The sequence below is a fragment of the Durio zibethinus genome, chromosome 26, assembly GCF_047325235.1.
Source record: "Durio zibethinus cultivar Kanyao isolate XHJ-2024 chromosome 26, ASM4732523v1, whole genome shotgun sequence".
Classification (NCBI taxonomy): domain Eukaryota; kingdom Viridiplantae; phylum Streptophyta; class Magnoliopsida; order Malvales; family Malvaceae; genus Durio; species Durio zibethinus.
In genome coordinates this window covers 1,139,252-1,165,023 of record NC_143187.1, presented here as the reverse complement: position 1 = coordinate 1,165,023, position 25,772 = coordinate 1,139,252, and the positions used below count along the sequence as shown (strand labels likewise).

At 30.3% G+C, this 25,772-nt stretch overlaps 1 protein-coding gene and 2 pseudogenes across 3 annotated transcripts; 1 reads left to right on the top strand and 2 right to left on the bottom strand.

The window, feature by feature from the left end:
• The first annotated feature begins 13,404 nt into the window (after positions 1–13,404).
• Positions 13,405–18,011, top strand: LOC111274390 (cinnamoyl-CoA reductase 1-like). Its single transcript, XM_022859007.2, has 5 exons — positions 13,405–13,658; positions 13,749–13,903; positions 14,372–14,557; positions 15,262–15,614; positions 17,547–18,011. The coding sequence occupies exons 1-5, from the start codon at positions 13,526–13,528 to the stop codon at positions 17,728–17,730; spliced, it is 1,011 nt and encodes a 336-aa protein (XP_022714742.1). The 5' UTR covers positions 13,405–13,525; the 3' UTR covers positions 17,731–18,011.
• Positions 18,012–18,811: 800 nt separating this feature from the next.
• Positions 18,812–21,825, bottom strand: LOC111274391 (uncharacterized; annotated as a pseudogene). The gene is made up of 7 exons (XR_016334359.1): positions 21,297–21,825; positions 20,754–20,881; positions 20,537–20,650; positions 19,992–20,042; positions 19,730–19,840; positions 19,580–19,655; positions 18,812–19,463 (listed from the first exon to the last, which is right to left on the bottom strand). The product of XR_016334359.1 is annotated as an uncharacterized LOC111274391 (transcript).
• Positions 21,826–22,680: 855 nt separating this feature from the next.
• On the bottom strand, positions 22,681–24,644 carry LOC111274389 (CBL-interacting serine/threonine-protein kinase 25 pseudogene; annotated as a pseudogene). The gene has a single exon (XR_016334383.1). The product of XR_016334383.1 is annotated as a CBL-interacting serine/threonine-protein kinase 25 pseudogene (transcript).
• Between the last annotated feature and the right edge of the window lie 1,128 nt (positions 24,645–25,772).

Below are 25,772 nucleotides of genomic sequence, written 5' to 3'. Positions count from 1 at the left end.
ATATTTTTTTAAAAAAAATGAAAAAAAGATGAATTTTTATTATATTGAAGATTTTTTATAAATATTTCAATACACTGGTAATATTTAAAAATATCTTCTCACCTAGGGATTTCTTAAAGCATCTCTACTCGGAACATTATTAGAATCCCATCATTAGATAAATTTTCCTTTTTTTTCTCATTTTTTATTACTTATTCTTAATTTATTAATTAATTTTTATTTATTATTTTATAACAAAAGAAAATTTTTATCGTATTAAAAATTTTTTTATAAATACTCCAATACACTAGTAGTATTTAAAAAAAAAATTTTTTACCTAGAGATTTTGTAGGTATCACTACTTAGAGTATATTTAAATCTCATCATCGAATAAAATTTTTTTTCTTATTTTTTGTTATTTTTGTATTATTATTAAGTTTATTTTTATTTTTTATTTATTTTTAAAGTTTATTTTAAAAATTAACAAAATTATAAAAATTTTAACTACATATTTCATCATTTAATCTAACAAATATAAATATTTTAATATGCATAAATATTATAAAATAATATATAAAAAATTAAAAAAAAAATTTACTTGAATCGGACTGATCAACGGTTCAATCAACGCGGTTCGATCGATTCGACGGCTCGGTCCAGTTTGGTTGGTTCGACGGTTTGGGGCTTATTCGACTCAATCTGGGTCGATTCAGTACCGATCCAACTAGACCGATCAAGGGAGAGTGAAACCGGGTTTCGGGTCAATTACATGGATCCCGAGTCAAGTCCATAAGTTAATGCATGGATCTTGGGGCAAAACAACATCGTTTTGGTCTTTTAATGAAACAGCGTCATTTTGGCGTTCAACTCTCTATAAAAGCCAAAAAAAAAAAAATTTCTCATTTTCTCTTCTCCCTCTCTCTCTACACCCCCAAAGCCTCTCTCTCTAGACACAGTCGATCAGTCACAGTCTGTCGCATCGGTAGTCGGTTGCCTATCGTCGGTTGTTGTCATCGGTGCCGAAAAATCCTAAAATATACCAAAACATTCCCTTCAAGTCCTTCTTGTCGGATCCAACCTTTTTTTAATCGAAAACAATCTCGATCGACGTAGATGAGGCTTAAAGTTTCAGTCTCCCTTCGTTTTTTTTTTTATGAACTAAAACTAACTATTTTTTTATTTTTTCAGGTATTACTTGGCGCTAGGTTTCTCGTCATTTCGGCGATGACTGTGTTTTTATTTATTTTTATTTTTTTGACAGAATGCTTTTATTTTTATTTGCTTTCTTTTGGCAATGTCTCTTTTTTCTCCCCTTTTGGGTTCAACCATGAGCTTTATTTATAGAGCTCCGACCATGCCCTATGCCTGAGTGAATGGCACAGGGCTTGGCATGGGGGTGCAAGCACGAGCCCTCCTACCCATTTTATTTATTCTATCTTATCTGACAGTGGTAGGGCATGATAGCTAGGATAAAGTTTGCAGGGTATGGGTGATCAGAGGGATGGGTGGCCAGTGGTGCCGTGCAAGGCACCACTGTCATTAGCCCCCATTTTTTGTATTTTTTTATATTTTGTATTTTTGTTTAATTAATAAAATAAAGAAAATAAAAGGCAAGCTGGGCCTAAAAAGTAAAATGGGCTTCGAGCCTGATCGAAATTAGACTTTAGGCCCAGTCGAATTGAAATCGGGCCTGAAGCCCAATTGAATTAAAATCTGGTCTTGACCCGATAGCCCGAAAACTATTAATTAAAATCCGAACAAATTTGGTGGCTACAATAATAAATTAGGATCTTAAATATAAACAGTCACACCTAAGCCCTGCCTAGATGTTAACGAGTTAGGATGGTCTTATTATACTTAAGAACTCAACTTTAAAATTGTATTTTATCACCTCGCATAAAAACCATTGGCATACATACATCATCATGTTATTGTTGACATCTGTTTTGCATTTTTTTGTTTTTAATTTTTATTTGTTATCTGATAATACCATCATTTACTTTCTCATATAAAATATTTTTCAAGAAAATTGAGAAATATGTATTTTAAAATTGTGATATTATAAAATAACATTTCAAAGAAAATAATTCTTAGTGCTCTACTTAGATGTTAGAGAGTAACTAACAATTATCTTTTACAAAGAGTGTTATTTTTATTTTAAGAAAGATTGTGTTAAATCTTAAGCGAAAAAATTATTCTAAATTCTACCTAGATGTTAGAGAATTTTAAGATAATTTTTTAACTTAAAGATTTCTTCAATATTCCTAAATAAAAAGTTTTAACAAAAATTTATTTTTAAATGAAGAGGATTATTATTAAATTTCAAATTAAAACAATTTCATCTAACACCGAAAATAACGTATAATTAATTGGTACCAATTTATGAGCGTTGTGAGGATACTAATCCTTCCTCACACGTAATCGATTTACAAACTCAAAATCTGTTTTCGTAAACTAAAAATTTATCTTTTAATAAACTTTAAACTCGTTTTTATAGTTTATTTAAAAGATAAACTTTTGGGTGATCAATTAAATTTTAAAAAAGATTGATGGCGACTCTTCTATTTTTTTTCGATTTTAAAATTCTTTATGTCTGGAGGTCTCAAAACCGTTACAACAAAAAGAAATCTCAAATGAATGCAAATTTTTCATTCTACAACTTCTACCAACATTTTTCCTAATATCCAGGACACTCCTAGCCTTTTCCTTTTTTTCGTAAAAGATTTTACTACTACTACTACTAAAAAGTAATTCAATTTATTTTTTAGATTTTGCAATATTTTTAATTTTATAAGTGCCATAAAATTATCATACAATAACATTATTTCAAATTCATAATCTTTAAACACTAATTTTAATGTTATATTAATTGATTCAAAAATCAAATCAGCATAATATTTTTGGAAAAAAGACATCACTTAACTTAAAAATGTTCTTTGTATGAAGAATAAGCCAAATCCAAATTGGTATAAAAGAAAGTCTTTATTAAGCTAATCAAGATCTATTACCATCACGAATACATCTTAAGCAAAACATATATGATTGAATTCTGATAACATTTAAAAACAAATAGTAATCAACTAGCTTTATCCTTATCATTCCAAATGGTCCATCAATTATATTTTCATTGAAAAGATTGAAAAAAAATTTCAAAATAAAATGGATACATACAATTACTATTAAAGAAAATTTTAAATAATTTAATAATTAAATATTTATTATTCTATAACAATTGAAGAAAATAAAAATAAAAAAAATTTTGCTTGTCTTGCGTCTTGGTTTTGAAATGCTTGTTTGTATTCATTCATCCATTTCTTGGCTCTGAGCATGTTTCGCCATGCATTTCCATTTCTGTCAGAAAAGTCATAATTGCAATATCTAAGTCCTATTCGGAAAGCTCTCCTGATGGTGCTATGCTTGACAAGCCTATGGTCCATGAGTCAGTGAAAGATGCATCTACAGCTGGTAACAGTCACAAGTCTGGTAAGAAGTTGAAGGTTGAAAGCAATTCTGTGGCGTCCGAGCCAACAAAACCAGAGACTATGGCCTCATCCGATAGTACAAACCTCTAAAGCATTTAAGTTCAGCCTCATTACAGGAGAAAGGGTTGGTTTGTTTTTGTCTCTTTAGGTGAATGTAAGGCTTATTTTTGCTCTCAAACAGTCATGGAGCTGCTGCACCTGCATCTTTTCACTTATGAACCGTAGTTGTTGGCTGAACTTCAGTTATGTAATGGGATTAGTTTTCATACCATTATTACAAGGAAATGTAATCAAGTCCATAAAATGTCTTTTTGGTATTTGCTGTGGTGATATCAGAGAAAAGCCTTCCTTCACTACTACCAAAATAACCATGTTTACCAACCACAGCTATCTTTTTCTTCTACTCAAACTAAACATCAATGTCCAATGACTTCCAGGGTTTTTGATTAGCATTCTTTCTAAGAATTTAATGGGATTACTTGAATTTCACATCGAAATCGGTTGTCTTTTGACCAATTTGAAGAAAGAAAATTGCAATTGAACATGATTTACAGTAGCTTACAAAAAAGCTACCCGTTAAGGAGACTTTAGGGATGCCACCTACTTTGGCTCATAAAATCGCTGAAGGAAGTCTTAAGATTCTTGATGACCGAACCTTTTTTTTTGGGTTGTATGTGAATATTTGAACATATACTAAAAGAAAACATTTCACATGGATAGTAGTGATTGCCACTGTTATAAGAATTGTAACCTCCAGTTTAATTAGGTATTGAGGGGGTTGCTTAAAAGTTGGAAGAAGATTTTACTGATTTTATATATCGTCACTGAATCTGTTAATGTTATTTCATTAATAAGATAAATAAAATGACATCACTTTATTAATAAATAAATTTTTTAAAAAATATATTAAGTTTTATATATTTATTTTAAAAAATGATATTTACTTATTAATAAATACCTTATTAATAAATAATTTTTTAATATTAATTTTTAATATTTTTATTTTAAAAATTAATATTTATTTATTAATAAAATAATGTCATTGAATTCACTTTTAATATATAAAATTTATATAATAATAATGTATTAAATATAAATCATTTTAAAAAATTATTTCTTTATATCAATGTCGTATTTTTAGGATTTTCTTTTTAAAATATTTTTCACATCAATCGAATTTCATTGACAAAAAAAATCTACTTACTAATTACAATAATCAACCAGTGTATGTAGTACGGATAACTTCATATAAATGTAAGTAGATAATGAAGGGTAGAGAAGCTCGGTATTTGGTGAATATTAGGGGCCAAAATGAAAAGACTGAACCCCGTCTCTTTTGGTTGATCGTACTTTAAAGCTTTTTGTTTGGTGAATATTAGGGGCCAAACGCAAATCTTGGTGACCGTGGAAGTAGGTAGACAAGATTCAGACCAACGTATTTAAAAGAATTAAAAAAAAAAAAAAACCGATTTTCGTAAGATAATTGGAAATAGGGTCAGCACTCGTCACCTACTCATCTCTTTGACTTTATTGGATCATTTAAAATATAATATAATAATATAATATAAAAAGTATACAAATAAAAGATATATAAATAATATTATTTAAAATTAAAAAAAATTATAAATAAATTTAATAAAATAAAAGTTATTTTTTAAAGTTTTATATTGATATAAATTATAATATATAATTTTTATAGAAAATATGATATAAATATAATATTTTATTTTATAAAGTATCACAAATTACCGGATGATCTATTGCATGAATGAAACGACAACCTGAACATAATATATATGCTATTTAGGTGTAGGTTGTATTCCCACCATTTCCCTTTCATTGACTTCAATTACGTGTCAAAATTCTATGATAACTTTCATAAAATAGAAAACAATTCATTCATGGGATCAAAATTCCACACTGCAACTAAAAGAAATCCGAAACAGTCCAAACCTTCATTTGCATTTCAAATTTTCAACTTTGTAGCATCAATTGGAGTTAATGCTTTCATATGCAAGTTTTTTATTTTTACAAGGTCAGTTGAAAAGTCTCGCTAGGCCACATTAACCCATTTTTCTTGAACCACTTCTCTCCTTCATTACCAATTCAATAAATGTGTGTTTTCTTCAAGTGTTTTAAGTTAACGGGACGTGATATTAGATAAATTTTTTATATTAAAAATTTAAGTGTATATATTATAATTTATATGAGATTGTATGTTAATTTAAATTAATTAATTTCAAGTTAATGAGATATTTTGTCTCTAAAAAGAATTCAATAATCTCCGATTGCTTAAACTTCATTCTCTAACTTCACAATTTTTTATTTGGGTGAAAATTATAATTTAATTTATTTTTTTTAAATAAAAAAATTGAAACATGAGATTCATCTAAACAAATATTTTCAAAATTTAAGAAGTAGAATATCTCTTGAGGATAATATGAAAGACATGTGTAATGAAGTATGAAGAAATAAAAATTTAAATTATGTTAATTATGTCTAATTTAAATAATGTGCGTCCGATTCAATTTTTGTTTTCATTACATGCATTCCTAAAATTAAATTTTAAATCTTTCATTGATGAAATTTTTATAAATTTTTTATTAATGGAAAATTTTATGAAAATTTTTAGATGAGAATTTTTTTTAATTTTGTTAAAATATTCAGAAATAAAAAAAAATTTTCCTCTCACCATAAGCTAAACAACTTTTAAAAAAATTTAAAAAACCATACCTTAATGCTTTGAAAATGTACCCAAAAGTTTAAAAATTGATACTGGAAAAATTTTAAAATGTACCTTAAATTTTCAAATTATATTTGGAAGATTTGAAAGTCGACTTAGTGGTTCTTCCTAAATTGTACTGCAAATTAATTATTTTGAAAACTTTTGAATATGACATATTATCTAAAAAAATTTTGAGTAACATTTTTTATAAGAGTTTATATCGTGAATGATTTTTAATTTATAAAGAAATATTTAATATGATACTTGAATTTTATAAATTTTTTATATGACATCTAAATTATGAATCTATTAATTAAAGTGAGTAATTTTTACTTTTAATATGACTAATTTTAAATTATAACATATGATAAATAAATAATTCTATAAATATTACATTAATTAATATATTTCATTGTTTAAATATCACATTAGATGTATTTAAAATTCAGTTACCATTATAAACATTCTACTATAATTTAAAAGTATCATTTTATAACCAAACCACAACTGGACCAATTACTATCACAAACTAACCCAACTACTATTACAAATATATTAGTAGTATATAATACCGTATGCACGAGATATTTTGGCGAATTCAAAAGCCAAATATTGCAAAATGCTGAACCACACACATTTCTTAAGATGTCAAATTAGTTTGAACATTTTAGATACTGTTGGTAGTTGTCGTCGTCAAAATTGGATCAAATTGAACAGTCCATTATTCCATCATCTATTCATGGCAATTGCATGATTTTCATTTGCCAAAAGACATTACAGATTTTTTTCACCTATAAGGACATTATAAGTCAATGCATTTTTGTTGGGATTTATGTTCCACCCATCTCTTATTAACTACTAATTGACTTTGTCATAATAGATTGACCTGGACAGCTTAAACCAATCATATTTTTCCAAAGATAGTCAAATCTAAACGCTTCATCATGTAAAAAATTGTCCAATAAATTTGTTTTGGGCAGGTGGGCAATATGAATTGGAATAGTTTTCTACGGCTTTGATATGTTTTGTCTACCAAGTCTTTGCCATATATAGTCAAATTTTACTAAAAGCTATTTAAAATGCAAGAGGTTGTTGATTTATTTTGCTAGGCTTATAGTTAATCTTGATAAATAAAATTTTCATTTGATTACTTCTTTAATCTCTTTCTTCATTTTGTCTCACAACTTGTGAATACCACTTGACAATGATAATGAAATTTCTATAAAGAATCTATTATTTGGAGGTTGATTCATTATTTTATTTTCTACAAGTTTTTTTTTTCTTTTTTACTTGTCCTTACACTTACCAAAACTTGAGTGGTTTTCAAGAAAAATTGAAATATTATGAAAAGCTTTTATCAACTTTTTAGTTTTTCCAAGAAAGATTATACCTACCTCCAACGAGTTGAAAATTTGAGATGAGTCAATGAGGATCGGTTGAATTGGTAAAAATTAAATATTTTGTTTATAAAATTTAAATTTAATTATCATTACCAATAATTTTTATAAATGATCTACAAATTCAATATAAGTTCTTGCTAAAATCTGTATGTAATATGTTTTAACCTTGAAATAAGGTAATCTCTTTTCACTTAAATTTTTTGTAAAAAAATAAAATAAAATTAAGGGGCAAATGTCTCAATTTAAAGCAATATGAGTAGTGTAAAAATAAATCTACCTAGCTACTACTACTTTTCAACAAGATTAGGTTAATTATTGACAAAAAAACACATGTCAAAATTTTTTAGTGGACTAAGGGTTTTTATTACATTTGGAATTATCAATTAAGGTTTTGTGGCTGGTAGATATTTGGATAAACGTGTGTGTATATATTTATTTATTTATTTATGCATGCGTGCATACGTTAATATACAGATTGATATTTACTTGGTAGCTTGATTTTACATTCTACCCACATAAAATACATGCTCTGGTTGGTAATTATGTTTAGGTGAGAAGAACTTGAAGCTTAAAACATTATGTTATGGAGGAGACACTCAACTGTTAAATTTAAAATTCCATCATAAAAATTTCGTGTTCGAATATTAAAACAAACAAAATTTATGGACCCTAGAGAGGGGCATGCAGAAGGCTATAAACCTCCTACTTATCATTTGCAAAAACCTTGAAACAGTCTTTTTCGAACAGCAAGAAACTCAGCAATTTCACAAAGAGGCACACTTAAATACTTACATATGTTACGTTTTATATAAAGTTTTGAGTTTGGTCCCTAAGAGAATATTGAGATTTTAAAGGTATCACTTTAATTTAAACTTTTTTTCCAAAATTTATCAGAGACTTTTAGGCTTCCGTATGTGAAAAAAAAAAAAAGATTGATTTTTAAATTGCAGGTTCTAGATTTAAATTTTGACAAGGAAGAGCACTTTAATAGAAAAAAAAAAAAAAAAGAACTTAAACATTTTTAATAATTAAACATTAACATTATGTTTAGTAGAAAGGAAGAAAAAATGAAAAAAAAAAAAAAAAAAAAGGAACGAAATGAAAAGAAAAGTTGTTTTTTTCTTTTTACTTGAAGTTGTTAAGAATAATAATGGCAGACTTGTTCATATTGTTCCTCAAATTTTGCTTGTTCTTCACGTACCTTGCCAGTTCTCGTTCATGGATTCCAGCAAAAACTTGATACCCCAGCAAAGAAAAATAGTAGTTGAATTAAACAGTCATAAACAAAAGAAAAGTTATTAAATAATAAATTATTAATGAAAAATTTTAAATATAACGAGATTGTTAAAACATAATAATGGTTTAATCCAAATTTAACCTCTGTCAAATCATTCAAAATTTGACCTTTCCTTTGACATGTGACACAAGCACGTGTCATTGACACAACAATTCTCTTTTATCTTCAAATTACAATTTTTTTATTATAAGGAAAAAAAAATTAATGGCTACAACAAGTAGGAAGAATCTATTAAGGCGAAGCTAAAATTCTTGTGGACGTCGATGATGGAAGCATCTATTTAGATTAATTTCAGTTAGGTTTGACGATCTGAATGACGGTAATATGATGTAAAAATAATATAATTTAAAATTTCAAAAAAGTTATAAATAATAAAATTAAAAAATTATTTTTTATATTTTTATTTTTACATATTATAATATATCATTTTTATGTAAAATATAATATAAATAAAATATTTTATATGATAAAATAACACAAATTATTAAATTTAATTTCAGTGGAGATTTTATTTCGCCTGCATGACGTAGCATCGATATCTTTCGCCAAGCATTCAATTTTCTTCAAAGTAGTTAGCAGTTAGCACCCCACCCAACTTTCAATTTCAAAGATGGCATGCAGAAACTGTCTAATAATAGTACACGTTTTATCTTTTTCAATTACTACCTTCTTTTTTTTTATAGCTGATCGTCAAAATTTACGGCCTGTAAAATTATCAATTTGAGTTGATTTTCCATTTTTTTCCATTATAATTTTGTATTTAGTAGGTCAAGGAGAAGTTCATGAAATTAGAAAATTGATAATTTCTTTTTAATTTTATTTATTTATTGAAATAAATAAATTGTAATTTGAATAAAAAATTATAAACAATGAATTTTAAATTTTAAATTTATTAAATATTATTTTTTTAAAAATAATTATATAAATTAATTAAATTAAATTCAGGTAAAATAATTTCATTAAACTTTTGAATTCACACGGGCGGTAGGTGAGAAAAACCAAACCATAAAAATAGAAATTTATTGAAATTCTGTAATTTGAGACTCAAAATTTGTGCAAATCTTAGGCCATGCAAAATGAATTATCGTGAAGGAAGATATTACATGATTAGAAAAGAAGAAACAGTCGAAAACTGGAGGGACATTGCACCATGATCAACAGCCACCATTTCTAGTTGTTCCAAAAAAAAAACATTATAGATAATAAATTCCAAATCCAAGAAAAACTTTATTAAAAAAAATTAGAAAATTAAATTCGAATTTAAATTAGGTTAGATATCAATATCATATACAGTATAAATTAAGTTGTAAAAAACGTTAGCAAATTGAGTTCCAATTTAAATTAGGTTGGATATCAATCTCATATACAGTGAAATATTAAGTTGTATGGTTAGGAATTAAGACAGATCGAAAGAATTCATAATCAAGTTAAATCACTAATTTTTGTTCTAAAAATATAAACAATCAATATTTTATGTAAGAAATCAATGAAAAAAAATTAAATAATTAAATAAATAATAATTCAACATAAATAGAATCAAACATAACAAATGATGAAATTTAAATATGAGATTTCAAAATTTTGAGATATTTTATCTTTATTATTGAGATAAAATCTTATTAACAATTCTAATTGATATAAACGAAAAATATTTTATAAATTGAATGTGAATTTTTACAATATAATTAATTTTAAAAAATGATATCGTATAAATTGAAAATTAAAATTTAAAACCTATAATGCCTTATCATATTCTCAAATCAGAATTTTTTTTTTTTTTTTGTAAAAGAAAAAGGAAATTATACGGAAGAGAAATAGAAGAATGGATCAAAGAGGGTAGGTTTAGATATTTGAAGAGAATTTTTGAATGGGCCAAAAGATAATATTTCTCGAGTGTTATAGTCTTACATTTTAGTTACAAAAAATGAGAAAATAATCATGTGGAGTACTATTACTGCTTGGAAAGAATAAAAAAACACAAGACCATTCAAAAGAGAGTCCTTTTTGAAATAAGGTAAAAGTGATGGCTAACTTCTAGTAGTCGACTGTGATTCAAAATTTTTATAATTTCGACTAATTAAATCAAGACAAATGGAGTTGGAATCGACTGGTAATCATGAATATAAACAAAAAAATCAGGATTGGGCTGCTCATTATTCGATTGGGAATCGACTAATAAAGCATGTTACTTTTGCAACTCGAATGCCTTTTAAAAATTGCTCAAGTGTATTGGATTGCCATTTTAGTGGGAATTGACTGCAAAAGCAACTCTTTTCGCTAAAGCATCATTTTTTTTTACCTTAAATTCAAACTATTGATGCTCTATTAGTAACTCAATTTTGACTTTTATATTAATTCAAAGTCATCCTTGTTCATTTTTGGTATTAACAAATTGTTTTTCTATAAAATGAACAAAACTGTCAAATGAGATGGTGTCCCAATCACAACAAAAATGCCCTGAAACTTTTTTTTTTTTTTTTATCATTCTAGCAATCTATCGATAAAATAGCTAATTCATAAATTTAATGATCAAAATTTAATATTTGATAATTTAAATGATAAAAAATATATAATTTGAACAAAAAAATTAAATTTATAAACGACCCCTTCATATGTTGTTTAAGTAGTCATGTAATTCAAATATACAAAATGTGGCCTAACATATGATATAGTCAAAACAGTTCACCCACCTCCCTTAAAAGGTGGAATTTTGTAAGGTTATAATTCAATTTCTAACATTTGTATTTTTCTTTTTCCCAATATCCTTAGCTTCCTTTGTACCAATATATATATAGATGGGTGCATCAGATGAGAATTTTATAAGTAAGAAAAAAATTATAATATTTAAACCTCAGAAGGTTTGCAGCAAATGGTTTTAATTGTAATTATTTGGATTTAGATAAGGTTCTTTAATATTCTTTTCTTGAGTATTTTCAAAAAAAAAAAAAAAAACATTACCTTTAAAGCCTGATTGAAATAGATATGATAATGGGTTGGGATGATTTTTTACTCATTTCAAACCTAACTCAACTTTAAATAATAAATATTTTAATTGGATCAAACTTAATATTAAAATATTATTTTTTTAATATTTGATGTGATCTGTTTATGCATAAAACAACAGCTAATCTAACTTTATTTGAAATTAATAAAATATAATTTTTTAAATATAAATATAAAATTAAATAAATAATAAAAAATATGTTTTATATATCGAATCAAGTTAGAATGGATTTGTCTAAAACCCAGTTTCAATTAGATCTTAATTTTAAAAAAAAATAAAGATCTAACTCAATCTAAAACTTGATTTTAAAAAAAAATCAATCCTATAAAATCAAATTAAAATCTAACAAATTTAAATTGAATTGCCAACCCTAAGCTAAAAATACCCTTTTAACTCCTTTTACTTTGAAAAACACTCTCGGCTTTCTTATGATTCCCTGAGATTTAGTGGGAAATACACTAATCCCCTAAGATGTTAGGCCATTGGTTTTTTTTTTTTTTCGAAATTAATATTAGGCCATTATTATGAATGAATAAAATGCTTATGGTTCAATTTTCTGTTGAATACAACTGTCTCATGATTGATGCATGGTTTCTCTGTCGTAATTTTTGCTAAGATGTCAAGCTTGTTTGTTTGTATATTTAAAATAATTAATAAATTTATAAAAAAAATAAAAGGACATATATATTTATATTTTAATTAATTTTTTAAAATTCAACACAATCTCGTTAAGTATGATTTTTTTTATGCATAGCAAATCGTAATTTAGAAATAAAATAAGAAATTATAAATATTAAAATTCAAAATTTAAATTTATAAGATACCATTTTTTTAAAAATAACAATATATATTAATTAAATTAAATTTTAAATTCTTGTTAAGTAAGAATTTGAATCATAATAATTTGTTTCCATATAAAAGAAAGGGTTTAATTAAGCAAAAATAAAATTTATCACCTAAATCTCAATCATATTTATTGCTTTACTTTTGTAAATAATACGAATAAATAAATCAATTTAAAAATAAAAGTACCATAGAAAGTTCACAAGTGAAAATGTGACATATTACAAAAGTTGTGTGGGCCATTATTTTCTTTGAAACCAATCAAACCCAATCATCAAGTTTCCAAATTCTTTCACCTAAAAATGTAAACTAAAAAAAAAAAAAAAGAAATTATATTCCTATATCTATACATTTATAAAAAATTCTAAAATTATCTGTAGAGGATCAATTTGCTGACAGTCATCAACGATTTTTTATAATATCAATTAATTTTTTATGTTAAATTATATAAATCTAATTATTCATCTATGCATGCACCGACTCAATCTTATTTAAAAACTAATAAAATAATAAATCAAAACCTATCAAGTAACTTTTAAATTTTAATTTCTTGTAGAAAGAAGAAAATTCAGAAAAATTCCATACTAGGGAAGTGCGTTTCTCTAATTTTCGGTATTTTTAATTTACCTGTGGTAGGTAAGATAATCATTTTTTTGCCTTATAAATACCAACCTCATTGCCAATTGCTCTCCCAAACGAAAACAAGGCAAAGCATTAGAAGAAAAGAAGGCCACGTTCACAAATTTTCCCATAAAACATTAGAATCTTATCATTGAGCTATAACATTTTCAAATTATGCCAGTTGAGGGCTCTTCCCCTTGTAGCCAAACCGTGTGTGTCACCGGTGCTGGTGGCTTCATCGCATCCTGGATTGTCAAGCTTCTTCTTGAAAAAGGTTACACTGTCAAAGGCACTTTAAGGAACCCAGGTTTGAATCTTTTTAGAGATTTCTTGTTAGTGCTTTTGTTTATGTTAAATGGTTTTATGAATAAATTTTGGACGCTGGGTTTTTGTTTAGATGATCCCAAGAATAATCATTTGAGAGAGCTTGAAGGAGCAAATGAAAGGCTTACTCTCCACAAAGCTGATCTTCTCGATTATGAGTCTCTTAAGGAAGCCATTAATGGTTGTGATGGAGTTTTCCACACAGCTTCACCTGTGACTGATGATCCTGTAAGTCGTTTATTTTTTTGCTTTTGTTTTACTATAGATTTTATTCTGTGCGGTTTGGTTCTAGAGAAAGTTTGGAGAGAAAAAGATAAATCAACTTTACTCTTCAATTTGTCAAAATAGTTGAAAGACACTGCTCAACAAAGATCAAGTTGAAATGTAGTCCTCGTATTTCGTAAGGTTTTCGAACAATTCTTTTCTAACCAACAATTTTTCGTCATATGGTGGGTCCTGTTGTCTGGTTCAGCTTCAGCTTTAACAGTGACATATTGGGCCACCATTCCAACAGATAAACAAAACCAGACATTCAATAAGAAAATTCATAAAATTTTTTTGATACTGTCATTTTGTTTAAAGTGTTTTGCATAAAAATTTTGAGGTGCACAATGTGTTTTGGAATATTCATTCAGTTTCTGTTAATGAGATATGATACTGAAGGCTATGGTTTGGCTAATTTTGATTAATTCAAAGGAACAAATGGTGGAGCCGGCCGTGAATGGGACAAAAAATGTGATAATGGCAGCGGCAGAGGCCAAGGTTCGACGAGTGGTATTCACGTCTTCGATTGGTGCAGTGTACATGGACCCCAACAGGAGCCCTGATGTCGTTGTTGATGAGTCTTGCTGGAGTGATCTGGAGTTTTGTAAGAATACCAAGGTGACTTTAATTCTTTCTTCATTAATCCCCAAAATGAACAACCCCATTAAGTTTTGATTAGAAATAATGAAACTTCATAAAATCAGCTTCCAGACTCGAGTATTCAACTATTTTTATCTACTTTTGGACTGATTCTGATTGTTTTTTTGGGAATTATGATTTGGCAATTGCCATTTCCCATTTATGTGGGGTTATAACACAAGTGATTGGAAATATTAAACCTAGAGAAAAAGTCAAGTTTAACTGACCTTGTGTTTGACTGGGTATTTTCCTGCTTGTTTCCGGGAAATTAAGAAAGCTATTTTCCTGCTCTATAACCTGAAGTAATGAATCTTGTAAAAATCAAAAGGCCTGCAAGCTCCTTGTTTTGGTAAAACTTCCGATCGCTATGCTTATTTTGCAAATATTATCCTCAAATTCAGGTAAATACGATGAATGTATGGTCAATGTTACAGTTTTTGCCAATATAGGATAGCTACCAGCCTACCATGATAATCATCCCTCCAACCCAAAATAGGATAGGCACCAGCAGTGGATTCTATTGACGGAAAAGGTGTTCAGGAGAAAATTTTAGAGTTGTAAGAAAATTTGCTTTCAAATTTTCTTGTTTTTCAATCTTTGGAGGTGTTTATGGACATAATAACTTATGGGTAGAGTTAATTAAATTTTTTATATGATTGATTCACGTGTCATAAAAATTGCAGAACTGGTATTGTTACGGGAAGGCTGTGGCAGAGCAGGCAGCCTGGGAAATGGCCAAGGAAAAAGGAGTGGACCTTGTGGTGATAACCCCTGTTCTAGTGCTAGGTCCATTGCTGCAGTCAACTGTAAATGCAAGCATTGTTCACATTCTCAAGTACTTAACCGGCTCAGCAAAGACCTATGCCAACTCAGTTCAAGCCTATGTTCACGTTAGAGATGTTGCCTTAGCACACATTCTTGTCTTTGAGAATCCCTCTGCCTCTGGCCGATACCTCTGCGCCGAGAGCGTCCTCCACCGTGGAGAGGTGGTGGAGATTCTAGCCAAGTTCTTCCCTGAGTATCCCATCCCAACCAAGTAAGTGTTTTACTACTGATTACTCATCTAAATTGTTGTTGCAATATCAACTTGACAAAATTGGCGAAGAACTTTGAGGTTAGAAATAGGGTACTTTTAATACAATAATAAGTCAGCAGTGCGGCCTGTTTGTTTGGGGCGGTAGGATCCACCCTGAGATTTTCATGGCATAAAATATTAGTGAAAGAATATGGAATATTTGAGTTAAGTAACAAATAGAACCAAAATCTATTTGCTGTCTAGCTAGCCGTTAATTTTCTGTTAGTTTGTGCCCAATTGCTTTACTTTACATCTACATATTTTCTAAGTGGATGACTTTTGTCTATTTTCAACATTCTTTAACCTACTAAAGTCTAGGTATTTTATTTAGATTTCTAAATTTTAAACATAGTAAGGTGATATAATATAAAAAACATGAAATTTAAAAAAAAAATTATTTATAAATTTGATAAATTTAAAAAATATATTTTATATTTAATGTATTAACGTAAATTATGATATAATAATTAAATAAACAACACTATGATGTAAGAAGATAGGTCTAGTTTTACTTGTCTTTAACAAAATTTTCTATGCCAATTTTCTACCGATTAGAGGTTTAATTACGAAAATGGGACATGCTCGGAAAATTAGATTGGATGACAATCTAATTCATTATTTTAATTGGCTAGAAGTCAATTATTTTGAAAACTAACACTTATGCTTGCTTGGTAATCTTAACCCTCTGCTTCACTTCATAGTGGGGCCTTTTAGGATAAGCCACAACTTGTTGACTAGTAAACGTCAACCTTTTGTTGGCCGACAAGGAGAGGAAGAAATCAAGAATTTGATGTCTCTTGTTTAAAGATTAATCCAGTCCATGAAAATTATAAGGAAATTAGAAGATTTTACCTCCAGGGGTTGCTTTGGGAATAAAAGCATAGGGTTTCCTGAACTACTTGGAGAAAAATCATCGGTACATCATTACATGCCGATTTCTTTTTGAAAAAGAAACAAGTAAAAAACATATTAGAAGTTGAGAGCAGTTCAGCATGTGGCTAAACTTCATCATCAAATCCAAAAAGTGGGTGAAAAAGGTAAATTCCATTAGAATAATAAACATAAAAATTATACTAATTAATATAAATAATTTTCTCATCATTCCTTACATCATCACTTTCTATCAAAGTGGAAGAAGAAAACTGGAAGTAAGATAGGAAGGCATTAAAAAACAAGAGGATTAAGATTATAGAGGGTTGAAGGTATGCATGGACTGGCAATGGCAATCTTTCATTTTCTAATGCAAGGGGGTGGGGCAGTCGGTTCACCAGCTTTGACAAATGACATAATCTTTACCTACTACTTTACACGAAGTGGATTTCTGGTGAAAGTGATGAATTTTTTTTTTTCTAAGTTTAAAAACAAATAAATTAATATAAGTAGTGGTGTAGAAGGATCTTTACCTACCCCAACGTCCTTGTCAAATTCTGTCAAGAAAGTTGGGCAAATGGGATAATCTATTCCATCCACCTACTGAAGATCGATCACGAAGATTTACCAGTAGGGAAATTTAAGTGAAGCTTTTTTTTTTTCTTTTTTGAAAATGTCAATGAATTCTGGGGTTGTTGCAGCTAGGACAAAAATAGGGTCCCCAACTTCTTTTAGGATTGCATTTGAGAATTTCTTTCATATCCTTTAAATGAAGGGGTAGCTGAACAACGCGTGATTCCTACCAAAACCGGTTTGGGCCTCCATATTGTGTGGGGCAGGCCTTCTCACTCAAAATAATCGATTTTGAAATTGATATTGTGTTTTATTACTGAAAAAAAAAGGATTAATTAATTAATTATTTTGATATGTACATTTTCATCAAAGTACCCTGTTATTAATTTGCATTTTCATCCAAGAATGCAAAACTATAAGGTGCTGTAATTATGATATTTGATAATGCAGGTGCTCAGATGAGAAGAACCCAAGAGCAAAACCCTACAAGTTCTCAAACCAAAAGCTAGAGGACCTGGGGTTGGAGTTCACCCCTGTGAAGCAGTCCCTATATGAAACAGTCAAGAGCTTGCAAGAGAAAGGTCACCTGCCTATACCAGCACAGCAAGAAGACTCACTTCGGATTCAGTCTTAGGATTTTCAGATCATTTGTCCTACCCAGCTAACTACCCTTGGTAAGGGAACTGGCATGGCCCCTGGGAGGATAGCATTACTGCTTCAGTAATCCGTTGTAATACATATTATATAGCAAACAATGTCAGTTTCTTTTTTTTAATCGTTTTGTGCACTGATTGCTTATTATATACCAAGATAGTTATTGGACTCAACAATCTCGTGAATATCAATGAATATATGTAGCCTATTAATGTTCCTTTCTTCTTAATTATATTCACTAGTAAAAGATTATATTTTGAAGTTTCAGTTCTTTATATGGTTCCCTGATATACATGTTTTATATTTCCCTTTTTTTTTTTTTTCACTATCGTTAAATTAACTTATCAATTTGAATCATAGATGAAAATCTTTCGTAATACAAAAAAAAATAAAAAAAAGAAGTCTAGGAGTACATTAAAAGAAAAAAATTTATCCTCCATCATAGCAGAGCAGAGGAAATTTCGAAGTCCTGGTAATAGGGATTTGATTTGGGAGCAAATCTTAAGGCTAAGTAGAAGGGAATTAAGAAAGGTCAACTTATACAATTAATATCTGTACTCATTTAATATTTGAGATTTAATTCCTTTACCATAAGTCATACAATTTGAGCGCTTTTAGTATATACATTTACTACTCTTGGTCCAATTGATAATGTTGTTAATTTTATTCTGTTAGAAGTGTGATTTTGTTTCGTTAATTGTATTGACACGACAGTTGATCAAGATCATATAACATAGATTTCACTTGCATGGCTTTTTTTTTTTTGTTGAATTTTCTATTAAAATGACGCTGACATGGCTGTTTAATGCCACATATTACAAACCTAAATCCAAGTAAGCAATTGTAGCCAAATAAAGTGCCACACCTGAAAATCCAAATATTCCCAGAAACACGACAGCAATATGTTTTATAAGCATGATCAGGGAACCAATGATCTGCGTGATAGGTGGAACCTGCAGAGAACCTATTAAATAAACAGAACTGGTGTCATCATGCATGATAGAATCTTTCACATCTGTCGTCTGTCATTTACTCTTTTCGTTAGAACTTACAAAGTGAAGGGAACGACAAAATAGATTGCTAATTTTCATTCACTTCATCCCATAATTACCAGAGTTCCTAAATTACAAAAATATGTCGATTACCAGGAAAAAATATATGTGGGACAAAGCGATAGTAAGATAACTACTATATGGCTGAATATGCCACTGTGCTTTCAAACTATACTAACAGTGTTAAATCTAAAAGCACACAAAATCTGCTTTTAATGGTTTCAACCCAAGGGATGCTCGGATCCTGTTGGCCTCAGCAGTCTCTGGATCTGGATGATCAGTTCCATCATCCTTCGTTTCCTTCTTTGTTTCTTCTAGAGCACTACTACCAACACCTGGTTCATGCCTTCTAGGACTGTTGCTGCTGCAAGCTTGTCTCTTGTGATCCCTACTAGTAGGAATCTTTTGTCTGCCACGGTCCATTTCTCGCCTATCATGCTCCCTACCATCCGTCTTTCTATCCTGCTTCCTCTCACGACCATATTCCTTTTCCACTTTAACACAATAACAGTCCGTACCCCCTCTCCTTCCCTCTCTCTATCCCAATCTCGGCCACGTCTCGATTCCCTATCATAGCCTCAATCTCCTTCATAATCTCTATAGCTGTCACAACCTTGATCCCTGAGAAAAGGAAAAGAAACGAAGTTGGAACCTCCATTGCCTAAAAATTAGTCTACAATTTCATTTCGACAAATCAATATTTGATAGATGCTCCAATGTTTTTCAGTTTCAGATAGAAGTTTGGAAAAAAATAAATGACATGATTTTGCCACAAACAATCAGCTGAATCTTGTGTCACGGACCGAGAGTTTAAGCCTAGCAACCGTGCAGCCTTGGTCCTTGACACTTGCAGCTTCATCAAAGATTGTTACTAGAAGGCATCTAATAGTCTAACCAACCCGAAGTTTGAAATGCCATGTTAAATACGCAAAAAATATGTTCTGCCATTAGGTTAGATATCTCATGCCAACTTTTGGAAAGCAAGAAAATAATTTCGCAATTATAAGAACATGATTCACATAATAATTTCAAAAAAGCCTATAACAGGACTTAAGAACAATGTAATCATCACACTAGAAACTGGACCGAAATGCTAAATTGTCTGATCCATCATACTTCTCACTGCACACTGTCAGTGCAGAGAAACCTGGCAGGATCACAAGATATTTCTATAGGAAGCTGTTTAGACCATCCATGGCTTTAAATGCCGTGTGGGAAGCATGACACTAAACACTTTTTCCTATATAAATAGGAGTATGGAAAAACAACAGCTTCCACTAATATGAATAAAAAACAGCTCACGTGATAAGATGGCTATTGAGGAAGCTAGAAAACTGTCAGCTGTAACAAGCTACAAGCTAAATCTAGCTTCATAACAGTAACTGGAAAAATGGGACAAGTTTGTGTCTGAAACTACGCTTGTTATCCAAATTATTAACCCTAAAGTAGATGTGTGTTTATTTTCATCATCACGAGAGAAAGACGAAGCTTACATTAAGTTATATTTCAAGCTTTATCTTCGACGTATATGGTAAACAATATCACTTACACAAATTGATTATTGCTTTTGTTGGTTTGATGCTTATCAAAACAATTACCCTCCCCCACCATGTAACTCTCTCAATGCAGATACAGGTTCCACATGTTCTCCGATTTTATTTCAATCATAAAACGACCTCATCATAAAGCAAAAGACAGGACTCCTAACATAGCAGGATTCTAATGGATATGCACAAAGGCAATGAAAAAAAAGAATAACAAAGGCAATGAACTGTACTTGCTTCTATAACTGTCGCATCTTCTATCTCTGTCTCTCTCCCTAGCAGGACTATGCGCTCGGTAGTAATCCTGTTAAAGAAAATAGGAATTCCATCAATAAAAGAAAAATCACAACAACAACATTCACTAAGCAATAGTCCATCAATAGCAAGGAAAAAAAAATACAAGAAACCTTTTCATGAGCCAGCTCATCTTCTAAAACATCTTGCTGGTTCTCCTCTTTCTCTTCTTCTTCCTCGAAATCATCTTCCAACACACCTTTTTTTGCGATCCAATGCTCCAAGTGATTTGAGAGTCCATCTGTTGAATCAAAAGTCAAGGGCAATAACTTGGTCTTAATCTGGTTTTTTTAAGCAGATACTTTTCCTTCTACTCCCAGAAACAAAAACATGAAAATCGAGTTTCGGAACAAAATTCAAATACTTTTTGAATAAATAATAAGAAAAAACTAAAGCTTTGCAAACATCAAAATGCATGAGGTTACTTTACCATCGAACAACTATGTTTGAATGTATGTTAGATTCTAAGTATTTGCTCATTTTTAATAAAAAAAATCATCATGCAACTTTCGAGTAAGTAAAAGCAAATGGTAAAACAAACAAGTAGCAAAAGCGTTATATTAAAGGAAGCATCTTCAAAGAAAGTATCAGACATTCAAATTTGATAATCTCAATCAAAATACCAATGTAATCAACCTGTGAATACCCGAAACGACCTTACTTTTTCTTAATAATCTCTAGTCAGAAGTTCATCAATAACCTCATCCACATGCGTTAAGCGAAAATCTGATTCATCAAAGATAAACAATTAATGACACCAATAAGACAGAGAGAAATCAATTTTCTTACTTGAAGTCTTCCTTTTTAATGAATTCGACGACGATGTCTTTTTCAGGTTGAATTTAGAGCATCTTCAAGACTAGGCAAATGAAAGGGGTGGGTTTTTTTTTTTTTGCCCCCCATAGGTACCGCCGATGTAGTCGAGTTACATGGCCTTGTCAACCAGCGTATTCGCCGTCAACCCGAAACACTGCTCCTTCCAGTAGGTGGTTTGGAATATCTTGGAGCGAGTTATCTTTTCAACCAGGTTTTGTTGGTTCGTTCCCCTTATGCTCTTGGCCGCTGGGTCCGTACGGCTCGCCATTGTCGGTTCGCGCTAATCTGTCCATCGCTTGATTTGATTGATTAATAAGGGAAGAGAGGAAGGAACCAAAGAGGGAAAACGAGGAGCTAGGGTTTAAGTTATCGACTATTTATATAGATATAAATATATTTGTAAAAAACAAAATTTTAATTGCATAAATAAATATACTTCAAATTAAATTGGTCAAATTATGTTAACAGTACTTTTACTTGATTAAAATTCAAATTTTAATTTTTTATTAGAATTCTTGAAATGTAATTTTTATACTATTTTAATTTAATTATTAATTTTATCAAATTTTAATTATTAAAAATACTATTGTGATTTTTGATTTACTAATATGATATTGATTTTGTTAATATAACAATAATTTTGCTAATATAATAATTTGAATGTATAAAATTAATTATTAAATTATTTAAATAATTTTTGTATTTATACGAAATTTAAATTAAATCTATTTAATATAATTTATAAAAATTTTATTCTCATCCAATTAAATTAATTAAATAATTATAAATATTATTAATTACAAATAAAAAAATTAAATTCTCTACAAAACGCCAACACATTGCTAATTCGGATCCAGTCGGTATGAGTTTGATAGTATTTGTCATGGAAGGGTGCATGAGTCGAAAGTGATTCATCCAGCATCAGCAAGCACTGTTTCCTGATAGAACTAAATTGTCCTTCCTTTTGCTTAAAGCTAATTGTCCTTTCCTATCAACAAACTAGGAAATGAAACAAGGTAAAGTTTATGATCGAGCATTAACCTTTTAGGCCCCATAGCCACCACTACTCATCGCATAATTCAACCCATCACCACATAAATTAGATTAAAGCTAATGGAACTACCATTCCTCACTCATCCAAGTTACAAATTTTTTTTTAATAACTAATTAATTATTTACATAGATTTTATGTACATATTTCATTTGATTATGTCTCGATATATATTAATTTAATGATAATGAAATTGAATTCAAAATCATTAAAACCTCAACCCTTGCAATACAATACATATAGCAATATTTACAAAAAGTTGGTTGAGAGATATGTCATGTGTAGGATCTAACAACAAAATCTGGCTTATAGAGGCACAATTATTAGCCATTAAAATGACAAGAGGAAAATGGTTCCCATGTAGGTGGAGACCGTAGCTGCAGCCCTTAACAGTTACTGATAGTTATTTTCGCCTTGCCAACTCCAAACTATGTCTTTAAGGGCTGGCCTCAAATCCTCCTCACAGAACTTGTTGTACTCAAGAGTGTCACCGGCTGACTTCGAGAACTCCACCACCGCTACCTCCGGCACCACCTCGAAAACCTCCGCAGTCACTGCTAATTTCCCTTTCCGTCCCTCCACTTTCCCTTGCATTTTAACCTTGAAATCCTTCATACATGACACACTAAAATTCAACTTCTTACCCATAGATTCAAGCCTTGACAGGATTGCTGAAGCTGAGCATTTTGAAGTGAATAAAGAAGCTGGTTTCCTTTTATTCTCGAACAAATTTGACAAATCAAATCCTGATGACATTGATGATATCAATTCAAACGCGTTGTAGAAAGAAGGTGATGATTTTGTTGTTACCATTTCCAGCTCTCCATTGCTTTCGATCTCATCCTTCTCGACGTTTTCTACCGATGACTCTTCAACTGAAACCGTAACAGGTTTTGTAAAACCCTTTCGGAACCAGGGATTTCTCGTGATCCCTGGAATTGTAATCCTCTTTTCAGGATTGGCAACAAGCAGCTTCGAAATTAGTCTCCTTGCGTCGTTTGAAATCCAGGGCGGGCACTCGTATTCTGCCTTGAAAATTTTCCTGTACATCTTCATAACATTTTCAGCTTGGAAAGGCAAATACCCTGTCAGCAAAACAAACAGAATAACCCCACAAGACCAAATGTCAGCTTTTGCTCCATCGTACCCTTTCTTCCTCAAAACCTCTGGCGCAACATAAGCTGGAGTCCCACATTGTGTGTGCAGCAAACCATCATTGCGAAGCTGTTCAGGCAAAGCAGAGAGGCCAAAATCAGTGACTTTCACGTTCTCATTCTCGTCCAAGAGCAAATTCTCTGGCTTCAAATCACGATGGAACACGCCACGACTATGACAAAAGTCTACTGAACTAACCAATTGCTGAAAGTATTTCCTTGCTGAATCCTCCTTTAGCTTTCCTTTAGCTACCTTAGCAAACAATTCACCTCCTTTGACATATTCCATTACAAAAAAGATTCTTGCTTTGGTTGCCATAACTTCTTTTAACTCAACAACATTGGGGTGACGTACCAACCTCATGATTGCAATTTCTCTCTTTATTTGCTCCATTAAACCTTCTTTCTTGACTTGGTCTTTTTTTATAACTTTGATGGCTACACTTTCTTGGGTTGACATGTTTTTCCCGTAAAAGACCTTGGCAAAGGTGCCTTGGCCTAAAACCCTCCCCATCTCGTACTTGCCAAAGATGATATTCCTCGAACCATTCTTATAGCTGATGCGTAGATTCTCCATCTCAGCTTGCTCTTCCATGTGTCCGGTATGGTTCTCTCTCTAATTAGGCAAAGGAAGCATTTTCCTGACCATTAAGAAAGGTCATTTGGTTCACTAAAAGAAGTGGGCTTTCCCAGGGAAATGAATGGAGATATGGCCAGAAAAAGTTTGGGATTTGTGGGGATAAAAACGGACGTTTGGGAGGAAAGAAAACAGGGGAGAGAGTGAGAGAAAGAGAGCAGCAATTGATTGTCCCGTATCCACTTGAGGACATGGTTTCTTTTGGGGGGAGAGTCTAGAAGGAGAGGCAAAGCACATAGAAATGGAAATATCAGATAAGTTATAATAATATCAAATCAAGCCAATAGGAGAAGCGACACGTTAAATATTTGTGGGGTAAAGTTCTTTATAACTGATCCTGGACTCAGGTCAGTATTCTAGGCAGTGAAGCTTCCTCCTGTATAGAGCCGTCTTAGCCAAATCAGTACCAAATTCCCATGAATTTGGCACAATCTAAGATGCATATCAGAGCTGGAAAAAGTAAGAAAAAAAGAGCAAGTGAGTAAGTTTCATTTTATTTTATGCGAGTGGTTTTTTATTGTACCACAAAAGAATGAAGCGGCCACTTGTTTTCTTGCTAGACAAAACTACTGGTTCGGCAGCAATAGCAGACAATAATCTTCGATCATTAATGTACAGTGTAAAATCCTAGTTTTCAATTGAAAATTGAAGCAATGATAGAGATAAGAAGTGTAAAGATTAAAGAATGTTGAATTTTTTTTATAAAAAAAAATGCAACCTAAAAAAAATGTAATGTAATTTTTAAAAATAATGTGACAATTCATGAATCAAGAAATCGTGGTGTATCTCAACATTAAGATAAAATTATACCAAGTACGATCCATCCATATAATAATATGGATCATGCTGGCACGGTCTATAATGAGTTGCTCGTATATTTTGTCATCTCTAATTAAATCTCACTTAATTTTCACCAAAAACAGGGTAATTAGGTTGATGGAGCAATATCAACGGCAAACAAAAGAGGTAGTTGAAATGCAGTTTATTCATTCTCTTTTAATAGGACCGTAAATAATTGATTTTGAAACTTTTAACTCGAAAGACTTAATTCGATTTGGAATTTTATTTTTAATTAAAATGAGATGAAACAAATAATCTCTTATATATTGTAGTAGAATTTTACATCTCAATAAACATATATAATGCACCATTCTTTGGTCTTCAAAATAATAAAACTTTAATAATTAGTTAAAGCACTATTCTTTTTCTAAATGATCTGTAGATAATGTTTATATGGACATTGGGTCTCAACAATACGAGCAATGGTTTTGTATTTTGTCCAATAAATGGACAAACAACCTTTTCAACATATAATTTATTGAAGGCTATGGAACTATATATGTTATTTTATTGGTCCAATGGTAATCTTTTGCTTGTGATGCTAAAGTTGAAGATGAGAATTCTTTCGTCATAGATAAAAAGGAAAGAAGATTGTGTTTGACAGGATAAGAAGAAAAATGAAGAAGTCTAAAGA